At 42.3% G+C, this 21,349-nt stretch overlaps 1 protein-coding gene across 4 annotated transcripts in view; it reads left to right on the top strand.

Annotated features, from left to right (window-relative positions):
* ARID1B (AT-rich interaction domain 1B) overlaps nt 1-21,349 on the top strand; it is a 410,478-nt gene that overhangs the window by 47,702 nt on the left and 341,427 nt on the right. For all 4 annotated transcript variants that reach the window (XM_082855803.1, XM_082855802.1, XM_082855805.1 and 1 more), the window contains exon 2: nt 2,053-2,247. In XM_082855803.1, the coding sequence (XP_082711929.1) occupies nt 2,053-2,247 (195 nt within the window). The remainder of the gene's footprint in view (nt 1-2,052; nt 2,248-21,349) is intronic.

Here is a 21,349-nt window from a genome sequence, read left to right as displayed (position 1 = left end):
GTAGCTTTCCCGCCTTGGGTTTGGGGTCTACACTCCTGGCTCCCCCTCACCTCCTATTCATGCCCAGCTCCCGGTCTTCCAGGAGCTGCCCTCACCTCTGCAACGAGACTGCCCTCGCCCAGCTCAGCAGTGACCTCCCAGTCACGAGGCGTAGCCAGAGCTTCAGCCCTCACCTGTCGGACTCCTGGGCTGCAGTTGGCATGTTGCGACACCTGCTCCCTTCTCCTCCATAGCACCGTGCTCTCCACAACCTCTAACTACATTTTCTGACCATTCTTTTGCCTCCTTTTCCCTTCTACCTACTGTTCTCTTTTCATATATTCTTCCTGGGTAGAGTCCTTGGGTTTTATGTTCTTCATATTAATGAATTCATCCAGTATTTACTGAGGAGTTACTGTGTGCCAGGTGCACTGTTTGACTTGTGTCCTGGAGATATAATGTGAGTGAGTAAAACAGGAGTCGCCGCCCTCCAGGAGCATGTATTCTCTGTATGCTGACTTCCCTATTTATGATTCTGGGTCAGACCTTCCTCCCCAAGTTGGAAACTCATGGTGGCTCTTCCTTCTGGATATTTTCACCTGGATTTCCTTACAGGAACCTCAGTTTTAATATGCAGAATACTAAAGGCTCCCGCCCTCTGGGGAGGGTTGATCTGCTTCTGCTACTGCATGCTGTCTCACCTGGCGTCTTATCATCTGTTAAGCCACCCTTGACACCTGTCCTCCGTCACTCACAAGTCGTGCTGTGTTGCCGTTCTCTTACTTGAGTCTGGGCTTGCTTTTGCCCAGCGCTGCTGCCAGCCCAGGACCTCAGCTCCCCTGCCTCTGTGGCAGCCCACCCTGGCTCCGGGCAGCTGCCAAGAGAGTGGTCCTTGCGGAAGGCGGATCTGACTCTATAGTTCTCTGTTAAAAGCACCCGGTGGTTTATCCCCAAGGTACAATCTGAAGCCTTTAAAATGGCACGTAAGGCTCACCCATCTACTGGCTTCTGCCTGCTCCAGCTGCCGCTTGGCTTCTTGGATCGAAACTGCTTATGTTTCCTCACACACGCCAGGCAGCTCAGCTCCCTTGAGCCTGTGCTTTATGCCGTTTCTTCTGCTCCGTGGTACTCTGTGCCCTGGCCCTCCCCACCTTGAACGTGGCTTCTTCCATTTACCCTGCTAATCTTCAAGCCTTCCTGAGAGTCCCCGTGTACTCAGTGTGAACATAGAGTCTGGCACACAGTAGGCATCAGTATATGGTTTGGGAAGGAAGGAAGGAGGGATCTGTAGGCCTTTGTAGCACCGCGGTGAGGGACTTCCGCCACCACCGCCTTGCTCCTTTGAAGCACCCAGGGCATGAAAGCGCAGACTGAGGCTCCAGTTCGGCTCTCCTGAATGGCCTTGGCCCTGAGGCCCATGGGCTGACTCACCAAGCCAAAAATAAAACTCAAAGTCTAGTTTTGAACTGGTTATGTTTGGTAAGACGCTTACTTGCATGGAGAAGGTGGCTTGTGACTCACAGTCTGGGCGCTTATTCATGTGCACTAGTGATCTTTGAAAATTTTTACCCTAGACATTCTGTGTTATCTGAAATCTATCCTTTCACTTTCTAATGAGCACTCAGATGCATTAATGTTTGATCAGGACTTGCAGACTCAGGTCTAAAATAAAGTAATTGTTCTAAGACTACTTTGAAGTCAGAAAGGGTTCCTAACCACTCGCTGTGCTTTGCCTTTGTTACTAGTAAGCTAAAAGGAGCTGGGTGAGATTAACTCATGCCCGTTTCCCGTATGCATAGTAGAATTTTAGATGAACGCGAAATCTTTCCTTATATTGTTTGCTCCAGATCCCTCTTAATTATTAAAGCCTTACTAAAAGTAAAAAATTAAATGTCTTATATCCACCTAGGTTTTTTTCTTAATGTTTTTCTGGGTTTTATTTGTCAGGTCATCGTTTTTAATATTTTCAAAAGAAAGGATAGTTGCGTTTATAATGTATACGTTAGCATAGCAAACTTTCTGCCTTTGTAATACTGACGTAATAAGCCTACTTCTTCGTGTATTTCTTCACAGGGCAGCCCAATGGATCCCATGGTGATGAAGAGACCTCAGCTGTATGGGATGGGCAGTAACCCTCATTCTCAGCCACAGCAGAGCAGCCCTTACCCGGCAGGTTCCTACGGCCCCCCAGGCCCACAGCGGTATCCGATTGGCATTCAAGGTCGGACCCCAGGGGCCATGGGAGGAATGCAGTACCCACAGCAGCAGGTTTGTGCTAGTTTTTACTCCACTTCCCCGCACAGTTGGTCCTAGTTTTGTCTTTGTCTTTTACTGTCTACCGAAGATTAGTTTTGAGAGTATTGGGGGGGCATTTCATTGATTTTTCTCTACTTTTTAAAAGATTTCATAGTTTCTTGAAATAATCACAGGTACAATGTTTCCCACCCTCTCTTTTAAAGAAAGAAAAGTGACCTTCTTAGAGCAAAGTGGACAGAATTCCTGTTTGGTAGAAAGCCTGTGTTACCAGCTATATTTGAAAGATTGACTGTGTCCTCATTTTGCAGCAAATTATATAGATCTAAGCCCCAAAATGAACTTGGCTTTCTAATATTTCTGATGTCAGACAGTGTCAAATTTTGAGCTGTGAATAAACTTCTTAGGGTGAAGTTTTAAGTTATTCAAAGGTCTTTCTCATAAAGATGGCATCAGCTTAAAATTTTTTTTAGTCTCCCCAGAAGTTATTTTGCTTTTATTTCTTGACGTATTTCTTCTGTATATTTTGAAAAAAGATTTCTGTATTTCTTTTGAGAGAATTTGATGTGTATCAGTTTTCGTAGGTTTGATGGGTTTTGTGTTTTTACATAAACAAAAAAGAGTTTTTCTTCTTTTAAAAAAAAATATTCTTCTCCTTTTTCTCTAGAATCAAATAGTTGGAGTTACCTTAAATGACCATCTACCTTCTGGCAGTAGTAAGCCTCCAGTCTCTTGGATACTGGAGAGTATATCCTTGTAATGTTGCCATGAGGAGAGTCAGACTTGTTTTAGGGTATTTCGTTTCTAGGAGCACCAGAAAGGCTGATTTATAAATTCCCGCACCATGCCTTTAACCTGGTGGTGCATCGGGTTGATGCCCTACTTGTTTTCCTGCCTCCAGATAGGTTATTCCACAGTGTTGCCAAGCAACCCGTTCCAGAGTTTCACAGTACTTCCTCTCAGGAAATTCTTCCCCATGTTTGACCAAAAATCACTGTGGAAAAAAGGTTGGATAGAACTTTTGTTCTCTCTGAAGTGAATGTGGAGAATGATACACTTTATATGCTCCATAGCTGTGTCCTAAAAGTTCACAGATAAATGACACTTCAGCCCTGTCTTTTTAGAGACTGAAAATTGTCTTTCCTCTTTATCTTAGTTTGTCCTTTGGCGATATTTTTATGTTAAGGCAGTTGTAAGGAAAGATAGAAGCAGCTCAGCCTTTGAATCCCAGCTATTGATTCTTTAAATGGCCTTCGTTATTGTCAGAAGTTCTCACCCCTTGTTTATTAAAGATTGGCCACTCAGAATTTTAGCAGTCAGTTGCATTTAATTGTATTGTAATTTGATTCAACATTACTCCTTTCTTCCAGTAATACTTTGCTGCCTAGAGTAAAATTCTTTAGTTGAGGCTGCTAGTTATGAGAGGGAGTTAATTTGTAAATGATTGAAAAGTAAGATGAGAGTTGTGATTTTTTTTTTTCCTCTCTCTTTCTCTCTTCCTTTTATTTTATTTTTTTTTTTTACATTTTAAAGCTAATTTTCCCTTAGTTGAGGGGAAGAAGGCCCAGGCAGCCAGCCGAATAGAGTCCTGATTCTGCTCTACAGCTGATTTCTTTTGGGCTCTGACAGTTCTGTATGATACTCTGGCCACAGGAAGAGAGTAGAGACAGAAGGGCAGTGAGAAATAGCAGGACGGGTGGAGGGAAGTAGATGCCGCCACTCCCTGTTCCTGCACCTTCCTCTCCACCATGTTTTCCTGAAGGGAAATTCGAGAGTCATTTCAAAAGGAGCTGTTCATGGCAAGCTACTGGATGACCCTTTACCTTTTTCTCTGAATGAGTTGAAGTCTTATTCGAAGTTTAAGACGTTGGTTTATTTTGCAGTCCCAAAGTGGGAATCTAACAAATGGAGAGGTGTGAAGAATGATCACCTAGGAATATTTTTTTCATTATTTTCTTCCCACATATGTAAGGCTAAAAGTAGAGGACATACACAGTTACATAGAATAACCTTAGTTTTCTTAGCTTTTCTGTTTTATTTCATCCTGGTGGATTTACATACTTTCAAAATCCAGTAACTCTCAGATTTATTTGAAGGGACAAATTGATAAAGGTTACCCACCAAGTATTTTAGCAAATTTTTAATTAAGATTTTAGATTAGGTATTTTACTACTAACCCCCCAAAATGCCTAATTCTGATTAAGCACAGATCTTTCTGATAATGAAAGAAAAGTAGGGTATCTGGTAAGAAATGGAATGCCCTGGCTGTCACACTTCCATATTGAGTTAATCATAATCGGACGTTCTAAATAATCTTTATTGCTTTTTTACTTTTTCATTTAGTTATAATACGACCTTGAAGTATTGTTTTTTTGTTTTGAAACCTAAAAGGCTAAAAAAAACTGCTAATGCATTTTTGAATGTGTGTAACATTTTAAAGGGGACACACAGCATAGTACCAAGTTCATGTGATCAGTTAGGTGTAGGCTAATTAATAGCTTTGGAAAGGAAAAGAAATAATGTGGGTTTTGGTAAAGGTTATTAGAACACATTTATTTTTTTAGCTTTAGTCTGTGTCCTTTGGTGAGGAATTTTCGGTGAGTTGCTTTATTTGCGAATTTTGGATAATTATAAACCTGGTCCACAAACAAGGTCCTGGCACAGTGATTGGCTGCCAGTCCTATCCATCTTCTCTTAGTGCTGATGTAATTGGCTATGCATTGTTGTGGTCACGGCTGGTAATGTTCTTCAGGGAAAAAACTGGAAGATAATGATGACATTGAGTTTTTATTGAGTGGACATCACCACCTAGGCATGACTTTACTTTGGACGGCCTCCAAAGCTTTCTGTGCTTGGTTTGTGAACCTCTAATGAGCTGAATCCAGTTCATTTAATATTGCTCATATATTTCTGCAAAGGATTAAAATGTAGGAATTCAAGTTTGTATGTTGAGTTGCCCACTTACTAGCTGAGTGGTAAGTTGTCTTTGGCTCAGGGGTCACAGTTTGATTCCTGGCTGGCGTTCTACTCCTGTGACAGGAATTTTAAATGAGTATTCTGTTAGAAAGAACCACAGTGCTTATATGAAATTTAACATGAATAGTATCACTGCTTACTTTTTGTCTCGGAGAGTTAGGGGGAACTGGCCACTGAGTGTTGGATTTTAGTATTAACCTGGGGATTCTTGATTTGTATGGTGATAATTTTATTTTTGAACTATACTCATGACGGGGTCTTCGAAGCATGATGTGATAATAGTACATCGTTTTGGTATTTATTAACTGGAACTAGACTTGTGGTCTTTCACTTGCTGATTGTCTCACATCATCAGACAAATACATGGTAAACAGATTAGTTTTGCACCGTGTCCTAAAAACTAGTCTCCTTGGGTTTTTATTGAGCTGAGAGGGGAAATGAATTTTCTGTGCCTCTGTGGAGAATGTTCTGCCTCTAGGCTCCTGGAATTCAAATCTGGGGATGGTTAACAGAAGTACACTGGTTGATTTCATCTAATACGGAGCTACACAGAGGATGTATAATCTTTAAGGTTACTAGAATCTGACTCTGAGTTTTTTAGATTTTGTTTTTTTAAACTTAGACACCAATGTATCCTTTGCTTGATCGGGGATGTGGGTGAGCAAATGTTTTATTTCATTTTTCTTGTCCTTTGTGATCATAAATGTATACATAGGCCTATGCTGACTTGCTTTAAAAAAGATTTGTCATATAAAAGAAATAACACCGAGAAGAAATAGGTTACAGAAGCGAAGTTATATTTATTTGTGTCAAGCTGATTTCAATTATGTGGTCTGAGATTTTTCTCGAGTTATCAAGTGTTATTGGACTGGTATTTTAACTCTCCATATCTTTTTTTTTTTTTTTTTTTTTTGCGGTATGCGGGCCTCTCACTGTCGTGGCCTCTCCCGTTGCGGAGCACAGGCTCCAGACGGGCAGGTTCAGCGGCCACGGCTCACGGGCCTAGCCGCTCCATGGCATATGGGATCTTTCCAGACCGGGGCACGAACCCATGTCCCCTGCATCAGCAGGCGGACTCTCAACCACTGCGCCACCAGGGAAGCCCTAACTCTCCATATCTTGTTGCAGATGTTTGTATAACCTGATACCTGTTGGAATTATAAAACCAGGGAAGGAGAAAAAGGGCAAAGTGAGAGATGTATAAGTTCATGAGTGCTTCTGCAATGGGAAAACATGACTTTTTAGTTTTTAAACACATCTGTATTGCGAAGACCTTTACAACAACAAGAATATGGAATATAATTATTGCTTTGAAAGATATCGTGGCAAAATTAAATAGAACTTGTTATTTTTGTTAAGGTGACCCATCTGAACTTATCACTTTCAATCTGAATAACAACTGAATTAAACACCAAGGTTGTTTTGAAAAAGGCTTTAAAAATGAATAGGTGTTTTAATTTGTGCCTTTATCCTCTACACCCTTTGGATGTGTCTATTTTGCTGTGTGTTTTTTGAGTAGAATATTTATTTCAGAACATAAGCATTTTCTTTGGTACCATCTTAACAGCCAAAACACTTCTTCCAACGCACATATTTATTTTGGCAGCAGATGTTTCTAAAAGGAGACAAACATTACAATTGTTTGGCTAAAATAAATGTTTTTCTTGGGGTTATTAAGGAGCCAGGTGAATTCTAGGATTCCCACCTGTGTTACTTTATATTGTTAATCTATTCTGGAAAAAAAATTGCTTTTTAAAATACAGTTAAAATTATGTTTCGATATAGTTTTAACAATGTTTCTGAAAAGTAAGGAAGAATGGAGTGAGAAGGACTGGTTAAAAGAGTTTTTTTTTTTTTTTTTTGCGGTACGCGGGCCTCTCACTGTTGTGGCCCCTCCCGTTGCGGAGCACAGGCTCCGGACGCGCAGGCTCAGCAGCCATGGCTCACGGGCCCAGCCGCTCCGCGGCATGTGGGATCTTCCCAGACCGGGGCACGAACCCGTGTCGCCTCCATCGGCGGGCGGACTCTCAACCACTGCGCCACCAGGGAAGCCCTAAAAGAGTTTTTTGACATGAAATGTTTATTTAGACTTACTCTCTGAATCCTAAGTGTGAATTCAATAGTCAGGGCTTAATTTTAGTTTTCTCTAAAACAGAGCTGAGACTTCCTATTTAAGGAGCATAATAGGGTGTGATAGGATGAGAAAGGAAGGCTTGACGTAGTGAAATAAAGGAAGGCTTGACGTAGTGAAATAAAGGAAGGCTTAACATAATGGAGAGGAATGGGTGCCTAGTGTCTGTTTTACCTTCAGAGTCTTAATTTTTTGATAGTTTGTATTCACTCAGAGACATCTACCTGTACTAAATAATATATTAAACATGTATTTTACATGTATATAGATATATACACATATAAACAAACAAATCAATAAGATGAAGGTAAACTTTTTGGCCAGTAAAATAGTGAATGCTTTGAGATTTCTTCTGCTGTGTTATTCACAGCATTTTTATATACGCATGTTCTGTTCTAAGAGAGTTGGAGCCAAGCTGCTTTGCTTGTATACCTGAAATGTTTGGAGTTTTTTTTAGCGGGTTGCAGATTGTATAAATAATGGCCTTTTGTTGGCCACATTTTGTCTTGATTTCCTCACTTGTTCTTCATCAGTGAATATGAAGGTATATAAGCTTTACACCTCACATTTCTGCTTCCAAGTAGATAGCAGATGCTACTGTCTTTGATGCCAAAGTTCCCTGTAGATGGAGTTTTGTACCAAGAAAATATTTTTGAAAAGATCTCTAGATATGGTAATTTTTAGTTGTGCTTTAAAATTTAAATTTCTGGACTATTTAACTGGTTTTATTTACTTCTTATATTGTAGTTGAATTTCAACATATTTTGAAGCATTCAGTGTGACATTCTTAACAGAGGTGTGTTAGAAGAGGTTAAAGTTTAGGTTAAATACAAAGTTTTAAATCTTTAGCCTTTTTTCTTAAAAATGAGGGAAGACCAGGTTTTATACTTGAAAGTTGAATGAGAAAATGTGAAATGATTTCTCTTGTAGTTTGGAAAACTACTTTTTTAAAATAATTAATTAATTTAATTTTTGGCTGCATTGGGTCTTTGTTGCTGAGTGCGGGCTTTCTCTAGTTGTGGCAAGCGGGGGCTACTCTTTGTTGTGGTGTGCGGGCTTCTCATTGCAGTGGCTTCTCTTGTTGCGGAGCATGGGCTCTAGGCATGTGGGCTTCAGTAGTTGTGGCACACGGGCTTCAGTAGCTGTGGCACGTGGGCTCTAGAGCGCAGGCTCAGTAATTGAGGCGCAGGGACTTACTTGCTCCGCGGCATGTGGGACCTTCCCAGACCAGGGCTCGAACCCGCATCCCCTGCATTGGCAGGCAGATTCTTAACCACTGCGCCACCAGGGAAGTCCTGGAAAGCTACTTTTATATTAGGAAGTTTATACTGATGTGTGTGTGTGTATATTTTTTATTATTATTTTTTAACCTGGACATTTACATTGTCCTAGAAATTTTAAAGGTTACATACAGTGTACAGTGCCTATTCTCTGCTGGTAGCTTATTCTGTTTTTTCATTTACATATGAGTTCTGTGTATTTTACATATCTAGACATTCAACCTAAAATATCTGTTAAGCTTTTCTATTATATTTTTATTTTTGAAATGTAAAACTCAAGTATACGTTTTAGGCAGCGTTATAATCACCTGGATATTTAAATACATTTGGTTTATTTGCTTTCATCAAAGAAACATTTAGTGTGATATTTATGTTAAAATTCAGTTAAAGCTAACAGTTGATAACAGTAAAATCAACCAACCACATTCCTTCACAGCTCCCTGAAAAGCAAACGGTAAAAACAAAAATACCAGAAGATAAATCGAAAGTTAAACTAAGTGGCTTAGCTTAGGCCAGTGGTTCTCCAACTTTGCCGAAGGTTAGACTCTCCTACAGAGCTTTGATACCTCCCAGATGGATGCCCATATCAATGGCATCTGAATGTAAAAGCTTCCCTCTTTCTAAGCCCCACAGGTGACTCCTGTGCAGCTAGGGTTAACAAGCAGGTGTCAGAGAGAGACACAGAAGCAGCTTCCTGACCTGCAGGTGTACGCCCTGGGTGCTTGCTCTCCAGCCCTCCTCCAGTGAGTCAGAAACGCACCACTGCTTAAAGGGAAGAAATGTGGCCAGAACCAGGAGTTGGGACAGTTCAGTCCTTGTCGGTTAATGCTTAATCTATGTGCAATACTGGAAAAATCTGTATCTCACTCTGCTCATCTGCTAAATGAGTTTGACTGTAAGATCTCCCAGCTTGGATTTTCCCTTTAAGATAATAGTAAGTTAATGTCTTTTTATTTTAGTTTTAGAGTTTAGAGTCTTGTCATTTCAAATACAGTCTGGTGAAATTTAAGGGTTAACGCTTGACAAGTTGTATTAGTACAGCTACTAACCCAAATTCTTTAAAATTCTTTCTAAAGGGGAAAGAGATTAGCTCAAAGATTTAGCAAATTGTTGTAATCAGTACAATAAATTATCTTCTAACTTTTTTTTTCAATACATTCATTTATTTATTTTTGGCTGCGTTGGGTCTTCGTTGCTGAGCATGGGTTTTCTCTAGTTGCGGCAAGTGGGGGCTACTCTTCATGGTGGTGTGCGGGCTTCTCATTGTGGTGGCTTCTCTTGTTGCAGAGCACGGGCTCTAGGTGCGCGGGCTCAGTAGTTGTGGCACGTGGCTCAGTAGTTGTGGCTCATGGGCTCTAGAGCACAGGCTCAGTAGTTGTGGTGCACGGGCTTAGTTGCTCTGCGTCATGTGGGATCTTCCTGGCCCAGGGCTCGAACCTGTGTCCCCTGCGTTGGCAGGCGATTCTTAACCACTGGGCCACCAGGGAAGTCCCCTAATTTATTATTTTTAAAGTGAAAATTTTCTCAGAGAAACTCTTCCTTCTGAATACCTGGTGTGTATTAGATATGTAGAATGTTATTTTTTTTAATATGTAGAAAATCTTAAGTTTGAGGTGCTAACTTTACTTGGAGTCACAAAAAGAATCAAAGAGAGCCAGTAATTACTTACACATTTTACACACTATTACTTTCTAAGTAGTTCTGAAAATAGTGTATACTGTACAACATTGGGATAAACTGTGTACAGTGAATTCTTAATGGAAATAATAAGTTTTAAAAGATTTGTCCTGTGCCGTTACTTCAACTCCTCTTTCACCTCCACAAAGAAGAGCTGGATGGCTTTGTTTTTGTATTTTAAAACAGGTTTTTTCCTAAGGGTAAAGGAAGTCTCTTCTTTTATATTAGTGGAAGAAAGTTAAATTCTTTCTGGTAAAATGTTGTTTATGGCAGTTTGATTATTTTTATATGCAACAAATCTATTAAGGCCATTTGCCCTTACAGTTTTGAAAATAGCTATAAAAGTTAAAACTATAGTTGTGAATGGAATTAGAAGAACACTTTAGTAGAGAGGGAGAAGAGAAAGAAGGTGGGTGGAAGCATGAAGGGAAGAGGGGATTACAAGGAGAAAAAGCAGGAAGCCACAGCAGCCTTGCTTTTCTCAGTGGGACTGTGTGGACGCCTCACTAGCACTGGGGACCTTGCTCAGTCCAGGTTTCTCTGACCTCAAGAGGAACTCCCTACGTGGAGCCAGGTGTTAGAAAGTTCCTGGAAATGCTGGAGCTGAGACTTGAGTGTGGTTAGTGTGTGTATATAACATGAACATCCCTTGCCTACTAACAAAGTCCGAAACCCAAGATTGGTAACTGTCTACAGCAGCAGGCATTACGCAGCTTCCCATTTCCTACAAAAAAGTGTGTTTAATCTAGAAAACAGATTGTTCCAAAGATTTAAGCAAATTGGTCTCCCTTTATTGGTATTAAATCATTAAGAGTATACGCTTTTTTTTTAATTAACTACCAAACAGACCAATGGAATTGGCTCTTCAGGGTTAGTCAAAGGCACTGCCTTTGTTCTAGACAACATCAAACATTCAGAAACAAAAAGTAAGATGAATAGCAAAAAAAAAAAAAAAACCCAAAAAACAAACCCAGAAAGTACTGGAATAAAAATGCAAAAAAATCTATCATTGCTGAGGTAATTAAGTTTTACTTAATGGTCCTGAGACTGAAAAAATCGAGTTCTACCTGGATGGTTGTAGGAGCTGGTCCCAAGGAGGGCTGGAGAGATGTCTGCTGGGAAGGGAACACCAATTTGAGATGTTTCCACAGAAAAGACAGCCAAGCAGGGACGGTTTCCCAACACTAAAAGTAAAAAGTTCCTTTTTAATCAATATCATCATCATCATTGCTGCCAGAGAGAACTGCGGAAGAGCTGAGGGTCAGAATAATTGTTGGTCTGTGGGCTTCAGGATATTCCTTAAAACAGTCAGCCATGGGGCTTCCCTGGTGGCGCAGTGGTTGGGAGTCTGCCTGCCGATGCAGGGGACACGGGTTCGTGCCCCGGTCCGGGAAGATCCCACATGCCGCGGAGCGGCTGGGCCCGTGAGCCATGGCCACTGAGCCTGCGCGTCCGGAGCCTGTGCTCCGCAACGGGAGAGGCCACAACAGTGAGAGGCCCGCGTACCGCAAAACAGTCAGCCAGAAAAGAGACTTCCCTTTCCTTTAGTTACTATGTTACCTTGAAATTTCCAATAAGATTTTGAGATAGCCCAGTAATCTAGGTATCTAGATTATCTAGATATCTGAGTATCTACGCCTAGGTATGTAGGCGTTTCACATCTTTGGAGGGTCTCCTCAGTGTTGTGGGCTTCATACAGAAATACGACTTTCCTTCTGTACTTCCTACCTGTATGTCCCTTGCCACTTGTCAGGGTCTCAGAGATGAGAGGATCTTATTCCCCGGTAGTTGGCCAAATTCTCATAGTTGGAGAGAAGAGGAGAGACCAGAGTTCCCTTCCAAGTGCACTGGGCTGCCGGAGGGAGAGCTCTCTCCCTTGTCCACTGTTGTCCCCCATTCTTCTTCCTCGTTGGCTTAAAAAATAAAGGGTGGAAGGAGTGATAACGTATGACATCACTGGCCCTGTCTTCACGACATCAGGTGTATCACAGCACATGTAGAGAACGTCCCAGAATGACAGTTAAAGGACATTTTACTCCACACATGCAGCAGGTCACAAGAGTAATAAAGTACAGAGTGCACAGTGAAGCAGAGGGATACGGGGGGATTCCAGTTCTGACCACAGCTGCTAAAAGCTGCAGAAATGGGGCAACGAGCAACATGCAGCGTGTGTAGTTCCAAGTCAGATTCGGCTATGGTCAGTCTAACTGGAAGAATTTAAGTCATCTGCATGCATCCTAGCTGCAAGGGAGGCTATGAATTTGAGTTCTGAATTCATAACTGGCGTGGGGCAGGGCGGGGCGGGGTGCTTTTGGTTACTAAATCTTTGTAGAGAACATTTGATGGTTCCCAAGTTTCTCCTGTGTAAAAAGCACCTGCTCCATTTCCTCCTACAGTTTTCCTCACTCCATAAATGGCAGCTTTGTGCTTCTGCTTTGCTTGCCCAGGCCCAAACCTCACAGTCATCCTCTCTTTCTCAGCCTTTCAATCTGTTAAATAATCCCATTGCCCCTTTTTTCAAGATAGATCCCGAAACTGAGTACTTCTCGCCACCTTGACAGCTGCCACCCTGTGGCCAAGCCCCCATCTCCCATGTGGATTATCACAGCGGACTCCAGAATGGTCCTTTTAGAGGGCGTCCGTCGGGCCCTGGCCTTGCCTCTGGGAGTCCCCCCTTCACTCAGGGTCCCCGAGCCTCCACCACTGACCCTCACCCCTCAGAATACCGTCTTTCTTCCTCTGTGCCTTCGTGTTTGTCCTTCCTGTGCCTCTGAGGCTTTGGCCGGGTCTTTGTGAGTCTTGCTGTCTTATTACTTCTAGCTTTCTCTTCGAAGGAATGTTAACTTGAGGTGCCGTCTGCGACTCGCTGGAGTAGAAGCGCACACTCCTCCCGCCCGGGCATTCGTGCTTCCTCCGCCGCGCTTACCACCTGCGTGTGCTTTGCTCCTGTTCGGGCAGAAGCTCTGGGCAGCAGGCACTTGGTTTTGACCCGCTGTAGCCCATCCTCTAGAGCAGTACGTGACACTTCACGAACATTTTCAAACAAGCGAAGGAAAGAATTTGCAGAATTGTAGCCTCTGGCCAATGAGATCCGCGGACCCCGGTGCAGAGAGGTCTGAGTGTGGTAGCGGCACGTCTGGCACCTGTGCTCAGCTGCGGGCAGGCTCTTTCCCCGTTGCCTCCTTAGATTCCAGTTGAACTCAGTGACCATCTCCTTTGCTGACCTGTAGGAAGCCTGCTGACGTCTCTGAGCTGTACTTTTAACCCTGTTTTTAGACCCCTGAGGAGTTTCTGATGCCTGAGCTAGTTATAGCAGCTGGTTTTCTGTCGTCGCTTATTTCAGTGTGTGCAGTGCAGGACCCTGTATTCCTTCTGGCTGGGACTAACCCCATTGACTGGGCTGGAGACAGCTGCTCCATGACTGCCTGGCCGGTGATGTTCCTCTGCGTTTGCCTGTGTTTAGTGTAGCGCTCTCAGGAGGGAGAGGAGCTAAGATTCTAGCTCAGAGCTGACTCAGATTTGGTGCCGGTGCGCTGCGAGCTCAGCTCTTCGTCCGAACACCGGCCATCTGACGTTGCTTGCTGTGGACCACCCCTGCCCTCCACCCCCAAACAGTTAGGAGGCCGTTTATAGAAAGACAGTTTTCTGGTGGGGATTTACTGCCGGAGGGTAGAGAATTCCTTCCCAGTGGAGGCAGAGCTCTGTCCTGTGTGGTGGAAGTATGGGGGCTGTGAAATGATGGGGGAACATTTTACATCCATGCTCATACTGGAATTGTGTAAAAGTCAGTGTTTATTTATGGAGAAAACCGTGAAGTTTGACATTTTAGTTCTCCGTAAGTGGAATTGATAAGTTGAGCTCACTATTCTGAGTAGACATGCTTTATGGGGCCAGAGCACTTCGCAGACGCTTAGCTTTTAGAAAGGGTATATTGCGGACAGAGATTTGGAGCTGTAGCCTTTACACCCACACTGCACTGTAGCTTGTTTCCGGAAGTGGAGGTTGCGGCTACACCTAGGAGTAGAGAAAGGTGATTTAGCCTGAATCTTTAAAAATTACTGCCATGTGGTTTATTCCCGTTGAGGATGTATGGTAGGTAAGTAATTCTCACTTTCCAGGAAGGACAGGAATTACCGGCCCCCTCCTCCCCCCACAGTGTCCTTGTCTTCTTCCTGGGCCCGTTTTCCTAGTACTCTTGAGAGGCGGTCACTAGATGACAAAGTACAGTCGTGGTGCCAGGAATTATACTAATAAGTACTTTTACATTACACTCATTTAATTCTTGCCACGTGATTTATCTCCATTTTAAATTATTATTAATAATAATAGCTAGCGTTTGTTAGGGCTTATTCTCTGTCAGGCACTGTTTTTCTTGCTTTACGTCAATTAACTCAGTCCTCACGATGGCCTTCTGGGGTAGGTGTTAGGATCCTCAGTTTACAGATGAGGAAAGTGAGGCGAGAGAGGTTGATCAGGTTGTTCCAATTTACATGCTTACTAAGTGGCGGAGCAAGGACTTCAGATTCCTGGCACTTTAAGTCTGGGCCCGTGCTAGCGCTACATTTTATGATTCTGGTAAAACTGGAACGCTTCTCATCACTGAGACTAGGATTCATTTGAGTTCTTAAATAATAAGACTGATTGTAATTAAGGTAGCCTCATTTTGACATTGCATATTAGTTTCATGGAAAGTCCTTTGTGACTTTCACCAAGTTGAAAACCAAATGTTACCGTGTCTATCACACTTAGGGTTTTTTTTTAATTGAGGTGAAATTCACATAACGTAAAATTAACCACTTTAAAGTGTACAATTCAGTGACATTTAGTACATTCACAGTATTGCATAACTATCACCTCTGTCTAGTTCCAAAATGTTTTTGTCACCACCAAATGAGACCCCTGTGTCCATTAAGCACTCACTTCCTGGTTCCTCCTCTCCCTAGGTCCCCTCCCCCTGGCAACCACTCATCCGCTTTCTGTCTCTATAGATTTGCCTATTCTGGACACTTCGTATAAATGGAATCATATAATATGGGACCTTTTGTGTCTGGCTGCTTTCAGGGTTCACCTCTGTGGTAGCATGTATCAGTGCTTCATTCCTTCTTGTGTTTGAACATTATTCCATTATGTGGATAATACCACATTTTATTTATCCATTCATCTGTTGATGGACGTTGGGTCATTTCCACTTTTTAGCTATTGTGATATGGAAATACATAAAGAAGCTAAGTTTTGAATAAAAACGTAAACATTGTTCATTTCCCCCTTAAACGAGTTTACTAGTTGACTTTTATGTTCATCTCTGACCTCTGCTTTTATAAATAGGAATGTAAAAAACTGCACCTCTCATCACTTTTTCTGATTATTGCCAGTTTTACCTGTTATTATTGCCCCTGATAACATATTTTAGGGCATCTTTTCTTGGTTTTTTTTTTTATTAGTATTCATTACATTGTTTTTAATATTATGACAAGATGTAAGCCTGGCATTATATGATTATTAAACATTAGTTACATGGAAATCCAGAGCCACACACGAATTAAGTCAAATGATTTCTTTTCAAGGTAAAGATGTAAGGGATGACTTATCTTGTTTTAAGTTGATTACCTTATTCTTATAATTCGAATATGAGTAAGGAAGGTCGCAAATCCTTCGTTACTAGTGGCTCATTTGGAAACCTGCATTTGAACTTACGTTTTGATTGCTTTGCCGAATATGCACACTTGAATCATTCCTACAGATAACATATGGTTGCAATATCCAGCAAGTTAATTATAAAGATTAGGTTAAAAAGGACGCCAGTGTCAGTGTCAGTATTCGCAGATTTTCCCTTGTTGCCATTACTGTTACACTTGGCTTAGTTTGCTTCTGGCGCATGGACCACAGGGTCAGTCTGATTGGCTGGGCAATGCAGCTGAGCCCAACAGTCTCTTCTTTTTTTTTTTTTTTTTTTTGCGGTACGCGGGCCTCTCACTGTTGTGGCCTCTCCCATTGCAGAGCACAGGCTCCGGACGCGCAGGCTCAGCGGCCATGGCTCACAGGCCCAGCCGCTCCACGGCATGTGGGATCTTCCCGGACCGGGGCACGAACCCGCGTCCCCTGCATCGGCAGGCGGACTCTCAACCACTGCGCCACCGGGGAAGCCCCACAACAGTCTCTTCTTAATGAATTATCATATTCATTCTGAGGGATCTTTCCTATTTGTATTTGAAAAAGAGAGCGTACCTTAAAAAATATCACAGCTGTTTAATGTTGGTTGGACATCTGGCTACAGATGACCAGTGTTAAAGAGGGTCTGCGGTATGCTCCTCACTCGGTAGAAAGGACTTGCCATCGAGAGGCTCACAGTCTAGTGGAGGAGACATGTAAATTGAAAAGTTAAAAAAGAGTTTCCTCAGTGTGTGTACGCAGTTTAAAAAATAGTATTACAAGGCTTCTTGAGAAAAATACCAATTCCTACTCCATCTTTCCCTGCCCGTGAGTTCCATTTCCTGGAGGCAGCCATTTTCAACTCATAATAATTTATTCTGGTACTTAAATCCATTTCTAAATGACATGATTATGTTGCTATTTTTTTTTTTTCAAATTTAGATTTTATCTATTCTACTATGTAAAAGTTAACTCTTTTTACACTGTCCTGCCTTACAGTTCCTTTTCCCTTTCTCATCCCATTAAGGCTAAATCAACATTCAGTGTTTACATTAATAGGGCTGTATAAAGTAACTGTCTTTAGTTGAGACATGAACTATGAATATATTTCTTTAATATACAACTTTCTGTTACCTTGGTGTTGGTAATTGCCTCACTGTTTCACTTTTGAAAAATGTAAATATCACCGATTCATCTTCATCCTCTGATAGAACTGTACAGGGCCTTTCAGTAAGGTGGGACCCATCAATTAATCAGCTGTATTCAATGCTTTTCATGTTCTTGGATGCCCACCCTCTGATGAATAGCTGTTTGGAGAAATGCCCACATTTAAGAGCTCTGCCTCTACAGTTCAGAACTCAAATTCATAGGCTCCCTTGCAGCTAGGATGCATTCAGATGACTTAAATTCTTTCAGTTAGACTGATCACAGCAGATTTTGATCTGGAATGAAGCGTGTTGCGTGTTTCCAGATTTCTGTGGCTTTCAGCAGTCAGTGGTTGAGTCCCCAGTCAGAACTGGAATCCCTCTTCCTCTTTTTCTGCATTCTGAACTCCGTTCCTCTCATGTCTTGCTGCATATGTGTAGTAAAATTTCCCTTAACCATCATTCTTAGAATTACTTTGGCTTCAAACTCAATTTTCTGAACCCATGTCTTCATGTATTCCCTCATTTTAGTGGGGTATATTCTCCAGTAGCTCCTTAAGAAGGGTGCGGGAGAGGAAAGTTTCCCTGCATGTCAGAAAGATGTCATTTCTACCATCACACTTGATTAGTTGTTTGGTTGAGTATAGAATTCTAGATTGGAAATAATTTTCCTTCAGAAGTTACTGTTCGATTGTTCTCTAAGCTTCTGTTGAGAAATCCAGTGCCTCATCTTTTTTATGCCACCTATTTTTTCCCTCTCTGGTGACTTTAGAAGCTTTTTATTTCTCTGATTCTAAAATATTGATGAACCTTGCAGGTGGTATTTTTATGTTCATTTTGCTGGGCCAATCCAGTGTGAAACTCTTCAATTCAGGGAATTTTTTGGAAGGGAGGGCTGTCATTTCTTTGATAATTTCCTCACCTTGATTTTTCTCCTCTCTTACTACCTGGAACTATTATTAGTCAGATGTTAGAAATTCTGGACTTGTTTATTGTTTATTTATTTATTTTTGCGGTACGTGGGCCTCTCACTGTTGCGGCCTCTCCCGTTGCGGAGCACAGGCTCCGGATGCGCAGGCTCAGCGGCCATGGCTCACGGGCCCAGCCGCTCCGTGGCACGTGGGATCTTCCCGGACGGGGGCACGAACCTGTGTCCCCTGCATCGTCAGGCGGACTCTCAACCACTGCGCCACCAGGGAAGCCCTAATTCTTTATTTTTTAAACCTTTTGTTCTATCTTTTTTTCATCCCTTTGTCTTTTTTATTCTGTTTCCTGGTAGATAGTCTTAGTTTGTTTTCCAGCTCTTCTGGTGAATTTTTGGTTTCTGCTTTCATAGTTTCACTTTCCATGAACTTGTTTTTGTCTAAATTGCCTTTTTAAAAATGCCATCTTACTCTTTTTCTGATGGATGCAGTAGTTTATCTCGCCGATGATCATCTTAGGATCTTTGTTTTTGGAGATTTGCTCCACAGTGTTCTCTTGAAGTCTTTCTTGAAACGTCTGTTGTAACAGTTTGGTGCACATGGACAGAAAGCTAAACACTGATAGAAAGCTCTGTGTACTCCGAGAGGCATGCCCACTGCTGGGCCTGGTTAATGGGGAGGGGATCAGACCATCTTGTCTGAGACCCCTCAGATGTTATCTGTGTTCTCCCTTCCCCACAGTTACTCATCCAGAGAGGAAGTCAGGGCATCTGGAAGCTGAATATGTATGTGTACGTGTATGTGCATATGTGTGTGTGCGTGTGTGTGTGTGTGTTTCCATTTAATGCTCTCTTTTCCAGCCCCTCTCTACTGCCAACCCCTCCAGATGGGAATCCTCTTGACTTCTGACAGGACTGGGGTGGGGATTAGGGAGGGGGGCTCTGAATAACTACTAACACATTTCACCCAGCCCCCTGCCACCCTCTGATTCCTGAGTCTTTGGGGTTCTGCGCTTTAATTAGTTTGCTTCTTATCCTCTCACCTAGAACAAATTAAAACTTTAATTATCACTTGTCTGTCTGCTTTACTCCTTCCAAAAATTTTTGACCTCTCTTATCTGCTGTCATCTCATCTTCGGTTTTCTTTGTCCTTGTGGGTTTATAGTTTAAAACAGTTCCTTTACTTTTATTTTAATGGGGTTCTATGAGGGAGTAGAGATAAACATGATTATTTAATCTGACATGTTTACTGGAAATCTCTACAAAGACATCTTTAATAAAGCAGTTTTTTTTTTTTTCTTACCAATCTGTTGGGAACTCAAGAGGTTTGCACAGTGTGCTACCTGGTAATACCCTAGACTTTCCAGTGGCTCAAGGAATTTGAAGACCCAGAGTCAGCCTATGAATAAATGAACTGAACAGCACAACTGGAGTGTCCTCTGGTTGGCAGGGCGCCTGGCCTGAGGAGGCTGTGTGAGGCGGGGGTGGCCTTTGTTTAGAGTAGCCAGGAAAAGCCTCCTGGAATTCAGGAAGTGGTGCTCAGGGGAAAATGACCTCCCCAGCTGTGTTTAGGAAGGAGCCAAGGGGAGGTCGGAAGTAGGAAGGCCAGTAAGGCTCTCCTACCAGCCAGAGGAGAGATCAGTGCCGTCAGGATAAAAGTTCCCCACTGAAGGGGAACCGGGAGGCAGAGTCTAGTTGAGAGAGGTGATACAACGGGGAAAAAAAAAGCTGGAGGTTAATGGCATATGAGAGCAGACATTTTAATGACATTTAGGTCGAAGATGATCCTAGTGTTTTCAGTTTTAAGGAAACACTGAATGTGGCTACATTCTGTGATAAAATTATTTAATGCAAATCTACAAGTAGATAACATTTTTCTGGTTGCCTTTTGCTTTTAAGAGGAAAAAAAAAGGGCAGGTTACATAAAATTTTGTAAGCTTACCTTTAAATAGAAAGGAGTTCCTGACTATAGCTCTGGGCCTGCTGTCCCCCACCTGCACGCACCCTGGGAGCCTCTGGAGGACCCAGTCCATCCAGCAGTCAGAGAGCAGCGGCTGTGCTTCCGGCCACACTTACCCGCCTCCGCCTCGTCCTGTCACCGCACACCTCTGCTTTCAAGGTTGAGAGTAAGAATCATGACAGAGACGTCTGAAAACCTTCAGTTCTCCAAGAAAGAGGAAATGATATTCATTCACGGCAGAAAATTTTTACTAATGTCGATGTTCACATGGAATTTTTAACAATAAAGGCTGAAACTAAAAGAAAGTTCTGATTAATACTTATTTATCCAGAAAATTACGTTAACCATAGTAGCGTATTCCTCTAGGCCTTCAGCACTCAGCTTTGTGTGATCTTGCCGCGTTGGCATTCTGTCTGAGGGGGCAGCTTCATGGTATCTGTATGTGTGGCCCAGTGCCAAGACCAGTGGGAAACTAAGAACAACGACAGCAAACTGTTAGAGTAATTACAACAAAAGTCAAGATTGTAGTCTTACGTGTCAGGAATAAAAAATAAGAGTCCAATTTATTTGGCCAGTGTTTGATGTTCACATTGCCGTTTACGTAACTGTACATATGGTCTTTCAAAGTGATTGTGCTTTTTCACAATGAAGTATCTGCCCACTTTTATCAGCTTTCACAAATGTTATCTTTTTATGTCTCCATCACCATTAAAACACTGATTGGTAATCAGAATACTTCAGGAAGAAAATCTGATGTATCGACCACCGTCCTGGCTGGAGGTGGTGGTTATTCTTCCCTGAACATTTTGGTGCACTGGTGTTGGCCTCATCCTCAGGCCCCCTTAAGTTAAAAATACCTGGTGTGTGGTCTTGCCAGCTGGCCAGGGGCCAGGCTTTTTATAGCCTTGTCTGGCCTGGGAATGGAACTTAGCACTCAGGGGAGGCGCAAGAGTGGCCCTGTGGGTAGTGTCTTCTCTGGCCTGGGGGGCCCTGCTGCCACCCTGTCCTAACTCTGTCATCCTAAATAAAATACAAGAGTAATCTGATGCCAATCCCCACTCCCCCATAGCTTTTGGTAAGATGTTTGTGAAACTAACCAAGGAGACAACTTGAAGTAAGTTTTCCCCTTATTTTTGAAGCCTGTTGTACCATCTGCTAGGGAGAAACTTTGCTGCCTAAGTACATATACTTGTACTAATTAATTGAGCACCAGGTTCCTAGCGAAACATGTTTATTAAATGTCAACAACTTGGGGACATTTAGTCTTCATTTTTGGTCTTCTGTGTCCACAAGCGTTTTTCCTGAATTACGTCCAGAATTTCCTTGGGATTATGCATGCTGCTTTTTATTCCAAATTGTTGCTTTGTTTTTTTTTGA

This window comes from Leucopleurus acutus (genome assembly GCF_964270905.1).
Source record: "Leucopleurus acutus genome assembly, chromosome: 15".
Classification (NCBI taxonomy): domain Eukaryota; kingdom Metazoa; phylum Chordata; class Mammalia; order Artiodactyla; family Delphinidae; genus Leucopleurus; species Leucopleurus acutus.
This window is presented reverse-complemented; position numbering and strand designations above follow the sequence as displayed.